This window comes from Achroia grisella, unplaced genomic scaffold, assembly GCF_030625045.1.
Source record: "Achroia grisella isolate CSIRO2021 unplaced genomic scaffold, CSIRO_AGI_Agris_v1 utg413, whole genome shotgun sequence".
Taxonomy (NCBI): Eukaryota; Metazoa; Arthropoda; class Insecta; order Lepidoptera; family Pyralidae; genus Achroia; species Achroia grisella.
This window is the reverse complement of record NW_026712846.1, coordinates 1,324,912-1,348,690: the sequence shown is the minus strand read 5'-3', so window position 1 is coordinate 1,348,690 and position 23,779 is coordinate 1,324,912. Positions and strand designations below refer to the sequence as shown.

The 23,779-nt window shown below is 31.3% G+C and overlaps 1 protein-coding gene across 1 annotated transcript in view; it reads left to right on the top strand.

The window, feature by feature from the left end:
* Nucleotides 1-8,061: 8,061 nt before the first annotated feature.
* LOC131844763 (sodium- and chloride-dependent glycine transporter 1-like) overlaps nucleotides 8,062-23,779 on the top strand; it is a 30,161-nt gene continuing 14,443 nt past the window's right edge. The window contains exons 1-2 of the mRNA XM_059193722.1: nucleotides 8,062-8,136; nucleotides 12,458-12,595. Of these exons, the coding sequence (XP_059049705.1) occupies nucleotides 8,062-8,136; nucleotides 12,458-12,595 (213 nt within the window). The remainder of the gene's footprint in view (nucleotides 8,137-12,457; nucleotides 12,596-23,779) is intronic.

Sequence of the window (23,779 nt, the reverse complement as noted above, 5' to 3'; positions counted from 1 at the left end):
AAAAGACCGGCAACGCATTTGCAATTCCCTTGAAGTTGCGGATGCTCACGGGCCAATAATCACTTACCATCAGATGAGCCGAAAGCTCGTTTGTCTCCTGTGCTATAAAAAAAATAGATATTATAAATTTCTCGAGAATCCAAACTATTAACCTCATTAACTTTAAGTAAATGCCTGGCCATCTAGCTACTGAGCTCAAAATAGTCTAGATATTAAATTCAATATAGCCGATAATATACATTTCATTAACAATATTAAACAAAGCTTCAAGGCTTCGTTCAGAGCCTTAGTGAAATGAGATGCCTCATAATATGAGGCTTATTAAGAGATACCGCTGTACTAGGTTCAATTTCTAATTTGAGATTATTTTGGAAAACGAAGGGCTATTGTTCTAAATAAAACTAGTTATTTGAAATTATAAATAACCTTCGAATAAATAAAACTCTAATAAATTATAGTAAGAAAAAATAACATCATAATAAGATAATTTGTTTAGTAGATACGATGCGACAGACAGACAGAAAAACAGACACGTCAAATTTACACCACAAAAAAACTTTTTTTTATATATTAATATCTAAAAGAAAGATGCAATAACAATATATATTCTACTACACAAACAATAGTCCAAAAGCGATTTTAAATGCGGAATACAAAGTCCATTTTACAATTAGTATATGATCTAGATAATACCTTTCTACATTGTGTATTAGATAAAATTACGTGGTAAGAAATAAGACAAAGTTACGTCGAATTTTTCGTGAACAGTGCTAAGTTTACCGAATACATTTCAGGGCTGTAACTTAAGCGTTCTAAGCAATTTACATTTTACAGTATCGCCGGCGAATACAGGCTACAAGGAAATAAAACCGAAATCGTATTCACATCTCATTGTTTCTATTTTGTTCGGAGTTTTAGAAACAGGTGGAAGAATAAATAAAATCACAATCCACCTATCTACATAGCATGCATAATGTACGCATGAACATAGTACCTTACAGGTAACAAATACAAATACAAACTTTGATTACAAGCTCAAAAAAATCAGTAATGTAACTACATGCAATTTTTTATTCCAAATTACAAGCTATAAAACGGAAGATTGTCCTAAAATACTGAATATATATTTTTTCGTTTCATAAAATAACAATTAAACGAGCAGTATTTTCAAAATACTATTCAATTACTTTTATTATAATTTGGCTTATTTTCATTGAGTAAGTAGTTTTGGATATTTCGTAACTATTCAGGTATGGGACTATTCTTTGTAAATACCATAAATGTGAAATTTAATTATACTATTTTTTTATGTCCTACTTTAGTTGTTTAATTGTTTTTGAAATTTTGTTTATTATATAAATTATATGATATAATATTTTTAATTTCCTTTCTGTAGATATATGTTATCATAACATCTAATTAAATAATAGATGTGAACATGATCCAAATCCCTTAAGAAGCATATCAACAGCGAAATTATTAACAAAGATTGTACCTCAAAAGGACTTGATTCTATCCATTTAAATAATTAATGTGAGACTGCTGGGGTCGGCCGGCGGTCAGGGGCTAATAGTCATTCGGGGAGCAAGAACTTATTTTATTGGGTCAATTTCCTCACATTTGTTATCCAGAAGGTCGGTTGAGAAGTCACTCCAAGATTTTGTCGTTTTACTTTGACAGATCGTGTGTGATACTGAAATAATATTGGAGAATGAGGATGTTATTTATATTAATGTTTTTGCTACTATTTTTAGTTCTGTCTACGGTCTCATAATATTGTGCTCATAGCTTTGTGAGTTTCTGTATTTATTAATATTATGTCAGTTTCTAATAATGTATATTCCAAATAGTGAAAGAATTTCTCAAATGGGTTATTTTCCTCATAACAAAATTAGCTTTTTCTCTTCATAATGTTAGTACAGACTAATATTTTGTATTTAGTTTTTGGATCGTAGATCTTCGTTATTAATTGAATTTTATTTAGAATGTTAGTAAGTAACTGTGGGTTGTGTGTGATCATCCAAAATTATTAAAAACTTCTTCAGTCTTCCTCATTCAGTTTCACTATAAATGTGTAAGAAAATTTCGACTATTGTAATATTCGAAATTCAAGTATATCGTGTGGAATATCTGAGTTTCTGTGAATTATAACTAAGTAAATGTAACTATAATATTTGATAATAAATTCATTGTTTATTTGTATATTAAATCGTCTCATAAACAAGCTGTAAGATGGATGAAAGTTTGCAAATGTTCAACATATGTAGGAGATTTGTAAGACATGAAATTCTAAGACAGACGGGCAACAAAGTGAACCTACAAGGGTTTCGTCCTGCCCTAAGGGAGCCTCTTAATTCACTTACATATTAGTTATACTATTTACTAGAACTGGGTGGGTATAGGGTGCATAAACAATACATAATCATTTCTAACAAAAGGCCTTGAATCATTTAACAAATATGAAATTAATTTCGACTTCGGATTTACTTGCTCGTCGAAATCTTGTAGGTATTTTATATGCAGTGTTAATAAATATAGTGAAATACAAAAGTAATGCATATAATATTAGTCTTTGGTCATAGTTTCAAACTATTCTATTGGCTCCACAGTAATTTCATTAGTCGGTTAGACCGATCGTTATTTACCTATAAGGAAAAATACTGTACTTTTGTGGTATAAAATATCAAATAAATTTTAATCTAAAGAGATCAAATTCTATCCTTAATAATAATCAATTAACAACCAAACTAAGTTTCTGTCGTAAATAATTACGTCAAAGAATAAAAAATATAATGGTGGGTTTTACTTCCTTCTTCTCCAAATGCAGATTTAAAGGGTTGTCTTTTGCATTTTAATAAGACCCGGGACCAAAACTAAGGAGGTTAAAATCAATTATATCCTTAATAATAGGTAATTATTATGATAGTCCTTTACCTCTATCATAATAATTGCCTATTATTATGAAATTTAAATACTATTTCCATGTGTCGAATAAATTGAAGCCTTTTGCCTGATCATTTTGTTACATCAACATTTATAAATATCGAATACAACTCAACTCGGGTGATAGTATCTGCTAATGAACTTCGGAGACGGATCGGTCCGTTCGACTATCTTTTATTGTCCCCATGAATTACATTTACCGTTGAGCCACTTTCTAGTGATGGCCTACGTTACAACAAAGTCTGTCTATAAATATTATAGTACAGTTTTTATATGGTTTTCATCCTTCAATTAAATGATCAATTAATGTGAGGAAGGTTTAGAAATATAATTCTTAAAGGTTATACGTAATTGCGGATTTTTCAATTAATACCCGCATGAAGTCGAAGTCGAGGCGCATCACTAATAAAATATAACTGTGTAATAAAACAATGTTCGACATGTCTTGAATACAAAATATATAATATATTATAAATCCCTTACAATACAGGATGAGGAAATGAATTGTAGCCGAATTCATTTTCATAACCTCTCATAGGATACGTCTGTGTACGGAAACTCTTAACTCGTTTTCTAAACATCGTACTGTCTATTTGATCACTATAAGTCGGTCCGGTACCAGCATTTTTATTTATAATAATGTTATTGCAGTTTTTATATCATCGTTATTTGCAGAACCATCATCATCATCTAAGGATTTTCAGTCCGTCAAGAACCAGACCTTTGGAATCAATAATTACGGATAGGCAGCATTGATTGTTTTTTTTATTAAAGAGAAATAATTGTATGGCATTTAATAGTACGTATATATGTATATTAATAAGATCTAGTTCCCATAAAATACATATATATATAAATTAGTAACGAATATAGCTTTAATCAAAGAATATTTCAAAATACATAGATTTAAATCCATGAGTAAGAATTCCGAATACCGATAACGTTAGGCCGATATTGAATATATCTACATATATTAAACTTCATATCGTACCATATCAAATATTATTTGGAATTGGTAGAAGTTAATCTTAAAATATTTTTTCGTAGATTGACAAGGTATACGAAAATATAATGAATAAAATTGAGATATAATATAACAGACATAAAATTGACTTGACATATTCTATTCAAGTATATATAGTATAGAAGAGAAAGAAAGAAAATTGTTTATTTGGTACATAGCATACTGAAAATAATTTTTAAATTTTAATTTACATTTTATCGGTTTATATTAATTTTATAATACCAAATAGCTCAGCATATGTCGTGACGGGGTGCCACGACGCTGGTATTCTGCGGATACCTTCACAGATATAATAAACATAATAAAATAATAATACACATACATACATAGATCTAGGCGGATAACACAGAGTAAACATTTACGACATACTACCATATATAATATATTCTATATAGCATTCTGCTAAATGCATCTGACTACTGTAACTAGAAAATATCTTGTCAATTCGAACTATATACTAATGTGAAATTACTGATAGCGCAGGCAGGTGCACCATTCAATTATTATCTATGAAAAATAGGTAAAAAGTTCAGTACACTCCTCATCTTACAGTAAGAGGGTATAATATATTTGTAAATATAGATAAATTGCTAAAATTAAAATATATTATGATTCATAATGTAGCATTTTGTATTATACGCGATGTATCGAATAGTACAATGTTACGAAATATTACAAAAGGATTGATAAATTCGAATACGTGCAACTTGCACGTAAAACTTTAAATATAAAAAAACATACCGAAGACAGAGTTGTAAATCAGGTAAGAATTAAATAATAACATTAATATCTTATCTATCATTTAGTTTATAAAAAAGTCCCCCGTTAATCTAATTGTTACGTATACATAAAAACAAACGACACACTCCATTGAAGTGCTAATCGTTTCCTATTTTTATTTTCTATTAATTAAAACCTGTATTTTTGAGAAAAGTATTTTGTTGTGACAATTGGTAAAATGATCTCGATAATTACATCAAATTGTTGTAATCGATACAATTGTGTCCCATCCTTATTGACAGGGAGTATTGTTCGTCGAGTGGTCGATACCCAGACAATGATAAGAGAAAATAATGATATTTCACAACGATGATACTTATACTTGCCGGAAATGGAAGTTTCTTTTTCAATATAAATTTAATAAAAAAACAAAACAAGAACGTTATTTTTGTATAAAGGAAATAATGAAGGTTGCCTCTCATCATCACTTAAAAAATAAACGAGGAAGTCAAATTTCATATCATAGTTTAGCAAAAGAAGTAATTAAACCAGACAAAAACCAGTTGCTTTTCTTTATAGATTCGTAATATCGGTGACAATATCCTAAATACATATATAGTACATATGTTATAAACAAACTTCCTTATTATAAAATTGAAGAATTTATAAATGATAATAATGTTTTTGTAGAAAATATCTCACTTACAATTCATAGCACTGACAATGTTATCTGATTGAACAGAGATTAAGAGCGTAGCGGTTTCCATGTAAATTGTCGCATGCCTAATCCTTGTTGTTAATTAAATATAAGTAAATCAATATTTATTTAAAAGAGCAACATACAAGTTTCTTACTATTCTTCTTGTGATGAATCTGCATTCCGAATAAGCGGTAGAATAAACAAACTTGACTATTCAAAAGTGCTTATATTAAGTTTATTTGAATAAAGATTATTTCTATTTCTATTTCAAAATATCAATGTAAAAAGTATACTTCACCAAATGGATGTTCTGTATTAATAATTATTAATCACTATCACATTGTATTGTAAATACATAAACGAGCCCCTTTTGCTATCACGTTGTTTTGCTATTGATAATATTGTATATTATCGCTAAATAGAATTTAGGTATCTGGTAAACTGCCAAATCAGTGATCGCAAGTATTCAGATGGCGAAGGAGTGAATGCGCATTAAAATAATTTATTAATTAAAGGGGAAAATATTGAATTAATTATTGTCGAGAAAGCATGGGGGCGCTGGCATCGCACAACCGGATGCTGCGAAAGAGCTGTGGCCAAGATTTATGCCTTGTACCCGAGAATCCCAAGCTTTCACCGTAATTTAAGTTATAAGTTTATAGCGATATAATATTTTCCTTACCCATTAATAATGTTTAATTGATAAAAATAAATAAAAAAAATTGTCCTAAAACTAAACAGAAATTATACTAAAAGTACAATTATTTTTGATGGGATTGGAATATTATTATTGGATGAGTAAGATTTTTTTTGTATTAGTACATACTGTTTTGTATACAAATATTTGTATTTTTTTGCAGAGATCGAACCCGTTACTGCTGGAAGTGAGACAGCATGTCACACCGCTACATCTAAATAATCGTTATAAATCGTCGTTAGTAGAAGTTTCAAAACTATTATTACACTTCGACCAGACGCCGGTCTATTCTCTTCTCTACAACTTAAAGAAGGATGAAAAAATATCGCTATATAACCATAAGGCATAAGTATGTTTTGGTGTTGCCAATTTTATTTATTTGGTTTTAATAACTACAAAGTGATTTATATAAATTTATATTTTCTGTCAGAGAAACAATAAAAAGTTTCTTACTTATATTTTTCCTATATTCACTCATCAAGCAGCTAACGCCAGTAGATAAGGAAAAAAACAACTTATCTTATGTGTAATCAAGCATTCTTATTGTATTTGGATCGATTGTATTTAACCAAACATTGGTGACATTGATTTGATATCCATAATTGATGACGCCAGTCTTACAGACCGAGGTAGTGTTAAAACACGGGAATGTATCCGCTTCAACGTTGCTGGGTGAACTGACGATTTTTTTAAGGATGATAATGGAATCATGAACCTGCTTGCGCTACGAGTTTACAGGCACCAATGAAGGATGATATGTAAAATGAACATGAAGTCAGTTCAGTTAGTCCATGGTTTTCAGGTTTCTGCGTGGAAGTCAATCTGACAGGGTACATTGTTAGTAATTAATATTATTTGATAATATTATTAGTAATATTGTTAGTATATCCTTCCCCTCTGGTAAACTACCAGTATCTTATTCTATAGTCCCACTACAGAATTACATAGCTACTCAAAATCGAATAATTATAAACTATTTTAAGCGGGCTGAACTAATTATTAAAAAAACTTAGAAACTGTCTTAATTAGGTACATTTTTTATAATATTGTATAATATATACAAAAGAGTTTATAACATCTAAAATCAAAACATTGAAAAAAATTCATCATATTTTTGAAAATCTGATTTTTACAATTTATGATTTTTTCTTTACAAATATGATCATTAAATAGCATTCCATAAAATTCAACCTACATGTTATGATTTATGGCATGCAATGTAGCAATTTCATACATATTTAATATAAATCGCTACCCACTTTACTCTTGGTCCAATTCAGAAACGCGGGACAGGATTCATTAATTAATACGTACGTTATACAAACAGTGCCTTCCTGATGTATAGCTCTACCAACACACATAAGAGGATGGTGACAATACTTTACTGGTACACATCTACGTGTCTGACAATATCATTAGCTAATACTCTTTATAAAAAATAATAATAGTACGACAGAAAGAACGCGAACGTGAATACTGAACACCTTTTTTTTTTTTTTTACATCAGGAAAATCCGTCATGGAGACCCAGTCGCCATAGGGGGCGAGTGGGTACTGCCGGACTCCTACCGGCTAAAAACCTGATGGTATACCTCTCTGCTCGTAGCAGGCGAGGTCGCGGGAAACAACATTCGTCCGCTTCCCCGCCTTGAGCACTGAATGGACACCCCAAGAAGGCACCAAGGGATATACGCCGCGCGCCTCCGCTCGGGCCACTTTCCGTCCAGAGAGCTTTGGATGGCCCTACCCATCCGCAGCTCTGTGACCCCGGTTGGATTGGATGTCCAACCGTTAGGTGTCCATCCCTTCCCCTCTGCCGCTGCTGGTCGGTGCCGGTGCACGGGCCTTCGGCGGGCGACACTCCTTGGTGACGCCCACTCTGTGGTCGGACTTGCGACCCGCCGCAGCACAATACCGACATTTCGGTGATGGCGCGGCGCACCGTGCGGCCTTAAACATTATGGATACAATCATAATAATGATTACCTCGCAGCAGCGGAAGCAGATTCCGCTGCTGTCTTCCACTGCGGTGCATCGCACGCCCACATGCCCTGTAAGTAGGCAGCGATAGCACCGCTGAGGACGCGGGTCCAGCGACTGTACCCGCGCCATCACCCATCCGACCCTTAGTCGGCCGGCCTCGACCAATTTCCTCGCGGCGGCCACTGGGCACCGCACCCAGATAGATCCCGTACCCTGGGAGTTGCGCCGGATTTCCCCGGTTTTCACCGAGGATTCCAGGCACCCCCCGTCACGCATGAATACTGAACACCTGCCGTAGCACAAGAATTTTTTTTACTTCCTCAGTTATAACATACTCTCATTCGCAACCTCTCCTACACTTAACTAAGGCCCGTGAGGATGAGTATTACCTTCTTTTAGACCAAAAAACAATAAAAAAAGAGAAATAATAATAATAACATCCTTGTACAATTCACACAGCATCATCTAGTCTTAAGTTAAGCAGAGAACGTTTTATGGGTACTGTACATAGCAACTGATAGCAAATACATTTTTTTGTAAATACATACATAATATATATTGAAAAGACCCAGACCAATAAAAACAGCCATACTCATGAAGATAAATGTTTGGATAGAACATGGAATAAACTCCTGATCATCGAATGCAAGGCAGAGTGCTAAGTCACTTGACCACCGAGGCTACCTATTATTTTCAAGTTGTTAATTGTGATTTTGGTATTTACTCAATCCTTCTGAATGGGTTATATCCCTGTAGTTTTGCAATAAGACGTTTTTAAACATTATGTGATACAATCATAATAATGATTACCATAGAGCACGTGATACCTCAAAAATACCTCTTCAGACCCTTTTAACGGACCCTATAGTATAATCTCTAGGGAACATCTCGGTAAGAATCTCGTATCATACCATAACCTACATCTTACATATTTTCACACTTTTGACAAACGATATGTAGATAGATAGGGGTGTCATGTCAGAAATAATTGACTATACTTAGTCATAATAGTATAACTACTGAATAGGTAGAATAATTTATTGAAAGTCTAGTTTAATGGAGACGATTCTTAAATACGTTTGAAGAAATTAAACCATCTTTATAAGCTAGAACCTCGCTGAATATTGCAACAAAATTATAACTCGTGACTCTTTAGAACGTAATTTTTAATGTATTATTTAATTTATTATTGTTTTACCCAACATCTACAATCAAGTTAAGACTTCACTTACTTCTTATAAAGTAGGCAGCTTGGCGGCTGAAGTAAGTGGGAAAGAGGTACCACTTCAACTGACTTTGAAGTCTATCTCGATAAAATAATAATTTTGTAGAATATGTACATATACATATGAATATACACAGACTACATATAACCCTGTGTGTGTGTATGTGTGTGTGTGTGCACATGTGCAAACTTCTACATTGAAAGGGTCGTAACGTATCCATTCATTAAATTACATCACCTTTGTTCTCGATCGTTATTAATAGCAGGTGCTTTGTCAAGTTGGCTATTCACTGCTTTGAAGTGTAATGGATCTAAACAGAAATCTAGCCAATAAAATATTATAATAGCTTAGTGGTTTATTACTCCGGCTTAGAACCTGAAGGCCGTGAATTCAAATTTGGTAGATACCAAAAACTTATGTAATTTATATTTCCGATTGACTCTCCGCTGATAATCATATCGATAAAAGAACGAATGAATCAGACAGTTGAAATACTCGTTTGATTACAGCATAACAGGATGTTATAACCAAACAAACAAGGCATGTTAAGTATAGAACTAAACATAATATCGACACAGACATTGCCTCTGTCCCATCAAAAATAACAGTTGGGATGGTAAGTAACTGATTTATTAGTTATAAATAAATATGGTACATTGGTGTAGGTTAGATTTAAAACGTGTTTAATGTTTTAAAAAACATGTAAATAAAAAAATAATAAAAATATTTTAATTTAAAAACTCAGTCTCACTAAAATTTCTAGTCATCGCTGACACGCATCAGCATATGATGACTGAAACAGTGATAGCAGTATCAACATGATAATAGTTCAATTATCTATCTAACTATATTTAACTACAATATCAATTAATCAGAAATCCATGCACTTGGTTAATTATTCATTATAATTATTTTAAGTTTGGTATGGCACAAGGAATTTTCTTTTCTAGTGGATTAGCGAAAATCTCCTTTCAACTCTACTCTTCAACAATATATCGTTTACCGTCATACTACACAAAACCCCTACACAACGACCTGGCCTGTATCGAAAAAACAATTTCGACACGCTCGTTAAAAATATGGTTTCAAAAAACTGCACTCAGGATTTTCGTGCAATATTTTTAGGAAATTGACAATTATAGACCGGACTTCACTGAAAACTAAACCCGTGCACAGACATAAAAATACTAGCGTCTAAAATTAAACGCATCAAAGCGAGCATTTTTGATCACACGCCCGCCGCAACGATCTGTTCAAAAATTTAATGTCGGCATCCATACTTGTTGGATAAAAGATTTACAAGGACTATATATAGTTCAGTCATTTACAATGGTTAGTACTATATATAAAATATAAAGGAAATTACTAAATAAGAGGCATGGCATCTTAGTTCTCTGGAATGGCAACGCATGAGTGGTGTAACGGGTAGTCATATAGATAACAGATTTACAAGTACTGTAGTTGAGTAATTTAAACAGGTTATAATGATATATAAAATTTACAGGATAAGAGGCATGGCATCTTAGTTCTCTGGAATGGCAATGAATGAGTGGTGTAACAGGCAGTCATATAGATAACAGATTTACGAGTACTACCTGGAAGACGTCCACTGCTGAACAAAGGCCTCTCCCAAAAATCTTCACAACGATCGATCCTACACTGCCTGCTGCTGCTGTCGCAAACAACCCTTTCTAGCGATCTTGACCCTATCATTGACCGTGGTCGTCCACCTTGTCGGAGGCCTTTATTAAGCATGTATTTATATTATTAGTTATAAAAAATTTTATGTGTCTGTGTCTATGTACTTATATCAGTTATCTAGTACCATTTGTTCTGAGATATTATTATTATTAACTACGAGGTCGACAGATGACAATACCTCTGACTACCACATCTAGAATTACAGTCATGATATTATTTCTACTCATACATCTATAAAAAAAATCTGTCATATTCTAATACACTTATTATGTCATACAAACACGATTGAACCTATAACACTACGTCATTAAAGGTTTAATATATGTAAAATTGCTTTATATACAACATTTTATATTAGGTTATTATCTAAATTATTAAAAAAAAAACAAGACAAGGTAAGTCCAGTCGGACTTACCTTTTTTAATAAACAAAGGAATTAATTTTAAATTGGATTTATTTCTACATCAGTTTGGCAGTTTGTATTCACACAAAATCCTAAATACGAGTATGTAATACTGAGTAACATCATTACATTAATACGTAAAGCATACACTTTTTACCGCTTTTTACGAAAATTGCGGCAACAGAGGAGTATGAAATTTCGCACACTTATAGTTTAAATACGTGAGTACAAAATGTTAATATATATTTTTTAATTAAGTATAAAATATACAATATATCAATAAAAAAGAATTGACACAATACCTCTTATTTGACACATACAAGTATAATATTTGACAGTATTTCACAATAGAACCAGTGTTTAAAATTAAATTTGTAATTATAGTTTCATTAAGTATAGTACTTCTACTGAGGCGTAGGTATGTGTTTTAAATTTCTAAAGGCCCAACAAGCGTGATTCAGTATCAGGTATGTTTTTAAATAATTATATTGTTTTTTTAAGATAATAAAATGTGATACATTGTTACGTGTGTTATTTGATAAAAAATATTAATTAATAGCTATTGTTTGCGAAAACCATATCTAGTAATTACTGCTTCTATGTGTATATATCGGAAAACAATGAACTTATATCTAATTTAAAGATATTTAAGTACATAATCGGAAACAAATTATCCTGAATTAATATATTAGCTTAATTTCGTGCTCGTGACCAACATTGCAAAAGTGCGTCTGTCGTTTATCTGTTAGTTGTCTTTTTTCGACAAAACGGCTGAATGGATCTTAATGAAAATTGACGTAACGATAGATTGTACCACGAGGACAATATAGATATGTTTAAACATATCTATATTGTTAAATATGTTTAAACATATCTATATTGTCCTTTCTTTATCCAGATTTTCATGTAACTTAAGTTACAGTGAATGAAAATCTGAATAGATAAAGTCGTGAGTAACACCTAGTACACCGATTAGTAAAGTTAATCGTGTTAAGTCCCGACTAACTATAATAATTATATATATATTTAATATAGAACGTTGAAATAATCCAAAATTCTAGGTAACCATGGTTCGTACAAGTGATATAAAACGCATTTTATTCGAAGCTTTAACCCCATTGAATGTTAATAGGCATCAAGAAATACTATCGTCCCGGACAACGGGAAAGAAAATCATTGAAAAAAATGAAGACAAGTTGGTACGTACGCAAAAGAGGCCCTCATTATGCAAATGAAAACATCTTCTGTCCATCCCCATTAAGCGCTAGTATACAAAGAATTATTTGTAATTTGCAAACAGGATCTTTTCCAATTTGTCTAGAGAACTTCCACTATGCTGTCTTTTTTCCATACTTAATGGGGGATATATTTTTGCATTACTTGCCTCCGTTGTTTCTAAGGTCGTCTGAAAAATGGGGAGCGATTTTATAAGTTTAAAATAAAAGCTGAGTGGTTCTCCAGTCAAATTAGGTACAAGACGCTTTAAGATGAGTCGAGTCGCATCTCCCTATTCTCGCTAATCTTTCCTTTGTAAACTGTATATTTCTCAATGTAGTATGCCTTGTTTTATTATATTTCCTAACATAATTAAAATTCCCAATTCACTGTAGTCTATGAAATTCTTGTATTATAGCATTTAGGTAGAACATAAATGAAATTCTAAGAATTAATAAAGATATACAATACAAGATTAAGATTAGTTTGTTGTAATAACAAAAAAAACATGAGCAATGTCTGATTATACATAATTCTGAAAGGCAATTTGTTTTCATTAAACAATTGTAATTGAAATTTTGAATATTATTTTATAACCTTATTTTCTCCACTCCAGTTATTACTGGAGTGGAGAAAATAAGGTTATAAAATAATATCCATAATAAGAAGTAATATAAGTATAATATCTTCTAATAAGAAGTAATTTTATTTCAAATTTCACAAACTTTTAAGCGTCTAATATTCCTTACCATATGTTTCACCATTTCATTTTTTATATCACATTTTCCATTCATAACCTCAAGTGGTTTGGTTGCCAATATAACAATTACTAATATAACGACATAGAGGGGAAAAGGGAATTGTTAGTAATGTGAACTGAAGATTTTAATGCAATGTTCCATGTCAGGTTGACCTCCACGCTATCCTATCATCGTGATAAATTCTTGGTGAATCTGTCACGATGGGCTAACATATACACAAAGTTTTAACGTGCAATCTTCCTTACCACATGATTCACCATTCCATATTTTATTTCACATATCCCATTCATAACTTCAAGTGGTTCTCAATACAACAATCACTATAACGACACAATAATAAAATAATAGCACTAGATACTGATAATAGCAATTCTTTTATTTCGACATTATTGGCCACTTAGTAACTAATGGAGTAAGTAAGTAAGTATTTTTCTAGTTACTATAAAAATACTATATATTATTAATACAAAAATGTATTAATATTAATAAGTTACTAAATAAGTAATTTATATTTTATAGTTTAAATAATCTTCTCACTCATTACAGCTACTAAGCAACTTGTTTCGTGAACCGATTTGTTTGAAAATAGGTATAGACGACGGTGCTGATAGATGACGACGACGATCGATAGGGAATTCATCCACACACGCTAGAACCTAAGTGGTCTAGGACAGTGTGGTTTCAGAGGAGCTTCTTCCGCGTACACTTAGACTGTGGAATGAACTACCTGCCGAGGTTTTCTCGGGAGACTGCAACATGGGATTTTTCTATACATATATAGCGTATATTAAAGTGTCTTACGAGACGAAAACGCACGTGATAGACGTGTTTCAGGTATCCATATACTACGGTAACCGTTTACCATCAGATGGATCATATGCTTATTTGCCACTATGATAGTATAAAAAATTTACTTCGATATTTGTTTTACAGTCTATCCTGTAAAACAAATATCGAAGTAATTTTTTTATATATATACAGAAACATACACCAGCCGCTGCTCCATAGCAAACTGAAACAAAGACAGCCTTTTGTAGCGCTGTGTATGATAAGCGCGAATCAAATCATACATGTTTTTGTATTAATTTAGGTTAAGGCGATTTTATTTATCTTATTATTGTTACAGCAATACATAGTAATACTATAATTGCGAAAGTTTGTCTGTCTCTGTAACAAGTCACAATACATATAGATATAATATATGAAAATATTATTATGATATATATATATATATATATATATATATATATATATATATATATATATATAGGCGATATATATATAATATATAAACAACATTTTTTACTGTTCCTTTAAAACGACGTTTTTATATAAACGGAATAATCATGTCAGGTTCTTTCATTGATGATATCCTAAATATTAATTTCATTCAACAACATTTTTGTACAGTTCTTTTGAAAGGTTATCCAGACAAAACCAAATAATTATACGTATAAATAACGACAGTCAAGTTTAAAACAGTATATGACATATGGAATTAATAGATTGCTATTTTTAATTAAAGCTTATAAAAAGGTGGAAAACGGTACAGTCCAATCATTTGAATTAGTTTCCGAGAAAACCGGTAGGACCACACTTCATGACGTAATATTAAGAAAGATCTATGTTAAGCGGTACATGATTGATAAGTTAATCATTATCATCATTATACCATAATGATGATAATGATATCTCAGAATCTCCACGTATCTTTTGATTTAACAGGATCTGTTGAATCGATCAAATGATGATAAAACTAATATAGTTCCAGTAATACACTTTTGATGGATTATTCTTTATACTTCTATATTAATTTTCTATAGATATACTCTGTTTGTATTACGGATCATTATATTTAAATACCCAATATGAATTAGACATAATGATAGCGAGCATATGAAAAAATGTCGCGTCGCTACTAAATTCTTATTAAGGTTTGTATAGTTGATAAGATATCGCTTTGTTGTAATGCATTGCACCACAGGTTTATTAACATTGTTATCTATAACTAATGAAGCAAAATTTATCAATACCAGACTTTATCACGAAATATTGTTATTAAAACTGTTCACAGTTAGAAACATCTAAATATATTTCAGACTCATGCTGATGTTTAGAAAAACTCTGTAATATGCTCTTATCTGTGGAAAATCGAACTCCACACGCAAAAAGATTAAAAGCCGAAGCGTATACGGCGATGCAGATTACCGACACAGTACAGTACAATACAAGCTTTTGTGAACAAATTGTTTTTTTTCGAACTATCCCAATACTGTTGGCCGCAGTTGGTATGTAACTTCACATAAGGGGCGAGTGCAGGTGACATACCAAACCAGCGGAAGGACTTTTGATGCGACTCAAGGCCAACTCCTGCCCAACGTATACGAGTTTAGTCTGACGGCATCTCTAAGGGTACCTCGACTCAGGCCGTTGTAATTTAGATCCCCGTTTGAATTGAATGGCGGATCGATCAGGGAGGCGAACATGTTTATATGAATAAATGTATAAATCGTAATAGACGCGCGCTGTGCAGACATGTGTCTGTGCTGGTCTGCGGAATGCTATGATTGACATGCAGTTTTCTGCCCAAAAATGCCTTCGCTGCTTGACCGATGTCTGCATCTCCATTCAAGCTTAGGCTAATAATCGTTTGCACCAAACTTACGCCACCTATACTGGACCGTAAATATTTAAGATACTATCTGTTATCTGCAACTTCGCCTGCATCAACTTTTACCATTATTTTTCAGATAAACATAGCCTATGCCCATGCTAATAATATCATCTGTACCATCGGGCCTCTATCAAATTTCATTAAGATTCGTTCGGCCGTTTGGTCGTGGGAAAATAACAAACAAGCAGACATACTTAAGCATTTATAATATTAGTATAGATATAAGTATAAAACGTTTAATATGCCCCTTAATTAAAAAGTAATTAATACCTGATAAGATACATTGCATAAAATCTATGACATATGCAATATAAAGTTATAAATTAGATATTGTATCTTAGGCATATTTTTTGTAAAAGTAACCTTGATTGAGTTTAATGTAAGCATACGTAATATATTTGTATGAACAGTAATTCACGTGTATTACTTAATTATTAAATAGTTAAAGATAATAACAATGAATGGCATACAATTATTAAAGCAGAAAAATAAATAAACGTCTAAATAATTTAAAAATGCAGCAGAATACCGATATGCGTAATATATTTAATAAGTGAAATAGCAAAGAAGCTGATAACCCTCGTAATGAATGGCAACTATTACTTTATACACTAATAGCACTGTCAAAGAACAACACTGAACAATCGAGGTAGACTATATTACACAGTCATTTCTCACTGACTCTGTCTAGTCTACAAAGCGCTTGTCGCAAATAAAAAGATAATAAACAATGAAACTGTAAATTTATCGCAAATATTTAATTTCACATTTTTTCGTAACATATCTATCGTGTGATATCGTAATTATATACATCGATAACATCGGGGTAGTGTGTCAGATTCAGTTGGCAAGTAGCTGTGAAACTTAGCACCGATGTCAATATCTGAACGCAGGGTATACGAGTTGTGCGTGTATTTAGTACATATGTTTGTTAAAAAACGTTGTGATACAGCACAGAAGGAATCAGATAACAGTTTTCTACGATGGTTGGTGGAGATAACTCTATGAATAAGGCAAGTTCTTACATCATTTATTAATTAAATTTATGTACATGTATGTATGGCACAAGGCGAGTTTTTACGTCATTACGTACATATATGTGTAAATATTAAATTATCAATTGTAGTGTAATATATTTTATATATTAATAAAGTTATAATAATAAAAAATATATAAAATTATTAAATTTAATCATTTTTATTAATTATTAATATTTGAATTATTTATGATATTTTTTTATTAATAATTATTTTTTTATTTAAATTTGAAACAATAAATACAAACACGAACTTTAAGCTACAAATTTTACAAATAAATTAAAAATTAATTTCGTGTTCTTATTAAATTTAGTTTAATATGTAATATGTCATATATTTGTCTGTCAGTCAAGGTGGATCATGTTGTCGTTTCTATAATTAACCTAGAATTCAGTCCATATGATTATTTTATCTTTCAAATTATAATACCTATAAATAAATTACGGTGAATACAATAAATTTTATTTAAATAGCCAGATTAGATTAGATTTGAAAATTGACAAGTGGCAGAGTGCATTGTTTAAATATTCACCACAACATCCTAAAAGTCATATTCTGTGGCAATTAACAGATTACGTAAAATTAAGCTTTATAAATATGGATACTTTCTTTTCATTGCCTTTATGTACATGCCTTTTTTCCAACTTTTTTTTATTTTACTTTTAATTTTAAACAAATACATTAATACATACAATTACAAAAAACAATCATTGTCATCCAACGCAGCACATCGTGGCAGCGTACCCAAGATACTGGAAGCGTTGCCTCTTTGAATACATGCCTTTTTAAATACATATACTGAATCAAAAAGGACTACAGAACTTATTCTTATTCTTTAAACTTAGTACGTATAAATACTTCTAGTACTGTTGTTTCTTGCCTGCCCGTAAAGCAATATAACAGATTAAGAAGATTAAGTTTATTAAGAGTGAGTTATAAAAGCTCAATGTAGAGAATAAAACATATGCTTGCGTCTAGAACTATACTCTTTTTATATACTCGTAATGATCAGCATGAACATCACGTCATTATGTGACATTGGTACTACCCGCCCATTCTTCGTCATTCTGAAGGGAGAGATGACATGCTTATTTATAATTTAAGATTCATATGGACATTTCAAAACACGTTTTTTTTTCTGACTGTGCTAATGCTGTTGGCCGCACCTGACCTTTACAGCTTCACCGGACGATAGTGGACGAGTGCAAACTCGCGGAAGGACTTATGGAGCGGAATGAAAACTATTTCTATCTTAGAATAGTTTGCTTATGCTTATCTATAATCTGTCTATCTATATATTCACACCAGATTAATTATATAAACATACATTTTGAATTTGAATTTGAATGGGATAAACTACAATCTAACGACGATATAATAACTATCTTATAGTAACAATCGATAATAGGAAATACGTAATTATGATTAATTGTATTAATCATTATTCGGTATTAAAAAATCAGTTTCTATTCTTTTATATCATGTATGATAAAACGTGATACTCCGAGATACGACATACAGTTATACATTTATTTAATTTTCAGTAATATATAGTTTGAACAGCAATAGAAATTATTTATTCAAATAAACTCAATACAAGCACTTTTGAACAGTCTTTTTTTTTTTATTCTACCAATCATTCCGAACTTAGACTCATCACAAGAAGACAACTGTAAAGGCCACATGCGGCCAACAGCATTAGAGTAGTCTGAAAAAAAGAACTGCTGCAGCACGTAGTATCTCAGCAACATACACAAATCGTGTGGCATTTGCGGAGTCACTTTTTTTAATTTATTTAATTTCGTTTCAATTTTTATTATTTCTTTCTTTGTATTATTTTGTTGTATGTATATTGAACATGCAAATAAATCCTTTATCTACACATATTTATTCACAATAATTAAAACAAATCTATACAATATTAATGAGTGTCCAATTGTATAACTTTACTTTTGAACGTACTAAATTAGTTTATTTTTCATAAATTATCATTAATAAAGATAATTGTTATCAACTGGCGTGGCCATTCATTGGAGTGTTATTTGATATTTATTAGATTTAAAAATGTGGCAAATAGAGTTAAGTACTTTATGACTAATTTTAGTTGATTATGTATATACAGAAATATTTATCTCTAACCTTAGTGAGTTAGATTAAAATATATAGATAGACATGTTTCGGTAGCTTATTGGTGTCTTTTTAACCAACTTAAAAAGGGAGGTTATTAATTTAGATAGTTATGTTTAGTAATTAGAAATTAATTTTAAACCGATTCCGTGAATTATTTTTATTTACCATATAAATTGATAAAATCTAGTTTTCTTTTTAACCGACTTAAAAGGTGAGTGTTTCGGTTTTATCAAACTGAAAAAATGGCATTCATTGTTATTTAAATAAAATCAGGTCTTAACATGAATAATGTTATAGAAGCCCGTATTTCGGCCCTTTAGGCCCTTTAGAGCCAACATGGCACGTAGAGCCTTGTATTACTTTTTTAATTTTAGTACTATTTAACTTATTTTAACTTTATAATATTAATTCATATGTACGAGTATGTTAAGTCTATAAGATATTAATAATATAGACCTAGTAGTCTAAAATAAATAAATAAAATTACAGATCTACTTCTAAATGCATTACAATAGTCCACCACATAACTATATTATAGAATGGTAGTAGGACAGAATATTGCGGCTCTACCCTATATACCACTTTCACGAATATGAACGAACCCTTCATATCTGTCATTGGAATTGTTCAAGTATATAGGTTTCCTCTAATATTTGCCACAGACATAACCATAACCAATTACAATTACATAAAGAGAATCAATATTTCATTCACTAACTATTTACTACCGATTACACGGCCTCAGGGGTCCTCCATAGACTAGATAGTAATGTGTTACGTATTTATGTACCTAATTAATTCAGGTTTTATCATATATTATTATCTAATCATCTAATGACTAATGGTTGCTGTGATAGAAACATACATATATGTATTAACTATAAGTTTATATTGAGTTGAGTTGGTTATTTGTGTATTTTAGTTGTTTCCAACTATTATATTATATACTAGCTGTATTCGCGACTTCGTCCGCGTGGATATTAACTTTATTTTTCTAAAATATTTATATTCACATGCATGTACAAAAGTATGTATTTAAACTTACAAGCTATTCCTTGTGAGAGTCTGGAGTCTGAACTAAGTCGAAACCTGTACTACAGATCTCCAGGCTCTCTCCGAGGACTTACTGGTATTTACTAAATCTAATAAATGTTTTTGTGAGGTAAAGTTGTATAATGTGTCGCTAGTTGCGGTATATAATATAGTTAATGATATATATGTGTGTGTGTGTGTGTGTGTGTGTGTGTGTGTGTGTGTGTGTGTGTGTGTGTGTGTGTGTGTGTGTGTGTGTGTGAAATGACTGTGAGTGTGTGTAAGGAATTTAGATACTACCGAAAATCTCTTGTCCATCCCACCAAAGTAACAAATCAAACAAATATATAAGATTAGCTTAATCTATCACCCCAGAACAGACAACAAACCTTCGGTATCCTCATACGATAGGGTTAATAACCACTTTAATAACAATTTTTTGTATTTTATTTTGCTTTTAGGATATATATGAAGCTTCTTGTTAATATTGTTGTACAAATATGGTCCCAAAAAGGGAAAAAATCTCTGAGCAAAATTTGTCCTAAATTTATTTACTTGTTTACATACATTATACGATTTTCGTTTTGTCAAAAGCTTTGGGTCATATTGTAGCAGAGAATGTTGCTTAAGAACTGTATCGAGTATATAAAGTTGACGAATTGTTAGAACCTCACAGGACTGATATAGTTGCCTTGTAGGATATAATCTCGGTCTAAATGTAGAAACTTTAAGTACTGCTCTCTGCGCCACTTCTAACGGTTTCAGAATTGTTTTCGGGGAACCACCCCATACTGAGATACCGTAAGTACATAAAGATTGACACAGTGCTAAGTAAGTACTTTTCATTAATTTTGAATCAACAGCATTTCGAAGTTTTTTAAAAACAGATATTAATTTACGTATTCTGTTAGTGAGGGATGCAATATGTGTTTTGAAGGTAAGATTGCTATCAATTATAATTCCCAAATATTTCAAATGTGTAGTCTTTTCTAAAGTTGGACAATCACAGCAAAAACCATCTACCACTGTGCAGTTATATTCATGTATCTTTAATTTATACTTATTTAACATTTCTGTATTGCGAATAGTACAAAAAACCGTTATTTCAATATTACAAACAGACACTACAATTTTATTTATTTGTGTAGATAACATATAATATACTCAATATTATATAAGTATATTATAGTCTAGTTTTCATAGATTTTTTTTTAAATTTGTTTGATATATAGGAACTTTCGTGCAAACTAAAAGTACATGCCAATCACTTTGTACCATAAAACTAATAGCTAGTGCACATCACTAGTGAGCAAATTGCCTTTGCACTATCCGAAGGAGGGGCTTAAAGTTACTTATCGATTACTCCTATTACATATTAATTCTATGTTTACAATAAAATACAATGTACACAAGACCTACTTACAATTGATGAAGCTTGTATAGGAATCTACTACTACAAATTTGATTGAAACTTTTAAACCGAAACTAACCTAGATGGGACTTAACTAACATTGTTTCCAATATAGTTTAGTTAGATAACTACTTAGTAACGTATTAGAAAATCGCTTCCAATTCATTCTAGCCAGGTCAAAGTTAAACACAAACAATCCTTTTAGAGTACATCTTTTAATCCTAACTACCAAACTCGGGGCAAAACTAACAGATTACTAGTTATATTCACACCAGCAGTTGTGGATTGTGGTATGTTCTGAAGCAATTTAAAACTTTCCCGAGCCCCTGACTCCGAGGTGAACGCAGGTTGCCCCGCATATGTTCATAGAAATCAGAGCTAAAGTTTTATCCAGCCATGGCTGGCATGCTTAAGAAGAATGTACGGGAACAGCTCGTTAAATGGAGTAGACAATTAATTCATATTTAATTTGATTTCTTGTCAGCGCAAAAGATTGATATTTTAAGTCAAGTGTCAGTCTCAGAATAAGAACGTGAATTATAATAATTAATGAGAAGGTATAGTCACGGGTGCTTTAAACAAATATAGAAACATCTCAACTTCATACATTATCAATCATTTGATTGCATTTTTTTTCCGGTTAAAAAATTCAATTTTTTGCAAAATATTTTCATCTATTAGTATTTTAAAGTACAATTAATTAATTTTAATTTACAATGATAAATTATTGGAAGCTTTTAGCATAGTAAACTAACTTTACTAAATCGTCTGAGCGGGTAACTCTGTCTCACTTACTTGTGCATCAGTCACCGAGCAGTTTGCTTTTTAAAATGTGTCACGGTTGTAGGGCAATGTAATTACAAGAAGGTATGACATCTTAGTCCTACGGAAGGACAATACAGTGTCAAGCTGTACTACATTATGACGTCACATCTATTAGGTTGTATATAGGCGACGGTTACAATTTATGATTAAGTTAGCCATCGTCAACTTGTTAACCATTCTAGTTATATAAAAAAAATCAGGTATACGGCAATAGAAGAAGTGAATACATCCATTTATATAACATTCATTTTATGATACGATGAGTATAATAAAATACAAATATGTAAAATAAAATACTTTGACGGATATATTTGTGATGGGATTCAGTATTAAAGTGACGATTTATCTGTAAGGACAATGACTGAATTTCGATATGTATTATCGAATATCATCACGAATCATATAATCGTCTTATTAAACATTATATAGTCTATCAGATCAGATATCTATATGATAATCAGGCGGTAAAACCCCTAATGAATATTCAAGCGTAATATTACGATGTTGACGTCAAATGTAGTGTAATTTTCTTTTGGAAATCTGTTCCAAACTATTATTACTTTTTAAATATTATTTCTATTTTATATTCTTCTCAGTTGTATTACTCCATAAAAGATTACCCATTTTATGTAATTTTATTTTTCTTTTTCTTAAACAGTCCCGTATATTTCTGGTCCTTCGAGACGGATATTTGTAAAAAAATACAAGTATGCAACATAATAAATCAATATGATAATGTTGCAAATTATTTTTTAACTGTATTTCTGTATTTGTTTTGCCTTTCAGTTAGTTATGGTATCGTTTGGTAAGAGGTAGTAATTCAGTGTTAGTGCGTATTTTAGATCTACCTTTTGAAACACGTTTACAATTACTTACGATAACTTTATCAAGTATAGTAGCGACTCCACTCCTTTCAGAACTTGAATCATAAATATAAAGTATGTAAGAAACTCGTCTAGTTTTGTGCGACTCGAAACTAACTTCTGCATAATATTATCTGAATAGCGAGAAAGCGAATCGAACGAAAACTTAGCGACTCCATTGTGGTCCTCGTCACAATTCAACCCGAATTTACATTTAAATGAGGACGATTATTCCCTTGTTTGAAGGGATTAAGTTTTAGAGCACTTCCTGATTTTCGTGTCTGTGTAAAGTTGTGTAATTACTTTATTGGTGAATTACAAAATTGTGACTGCTTTCATAAAACATGACGGGGTGAACTTATTACGTTGAATATTACAATATTGTCACATTATTATGCATTGAAAAATGTTTTTGATTATTTAAATAATATTTTT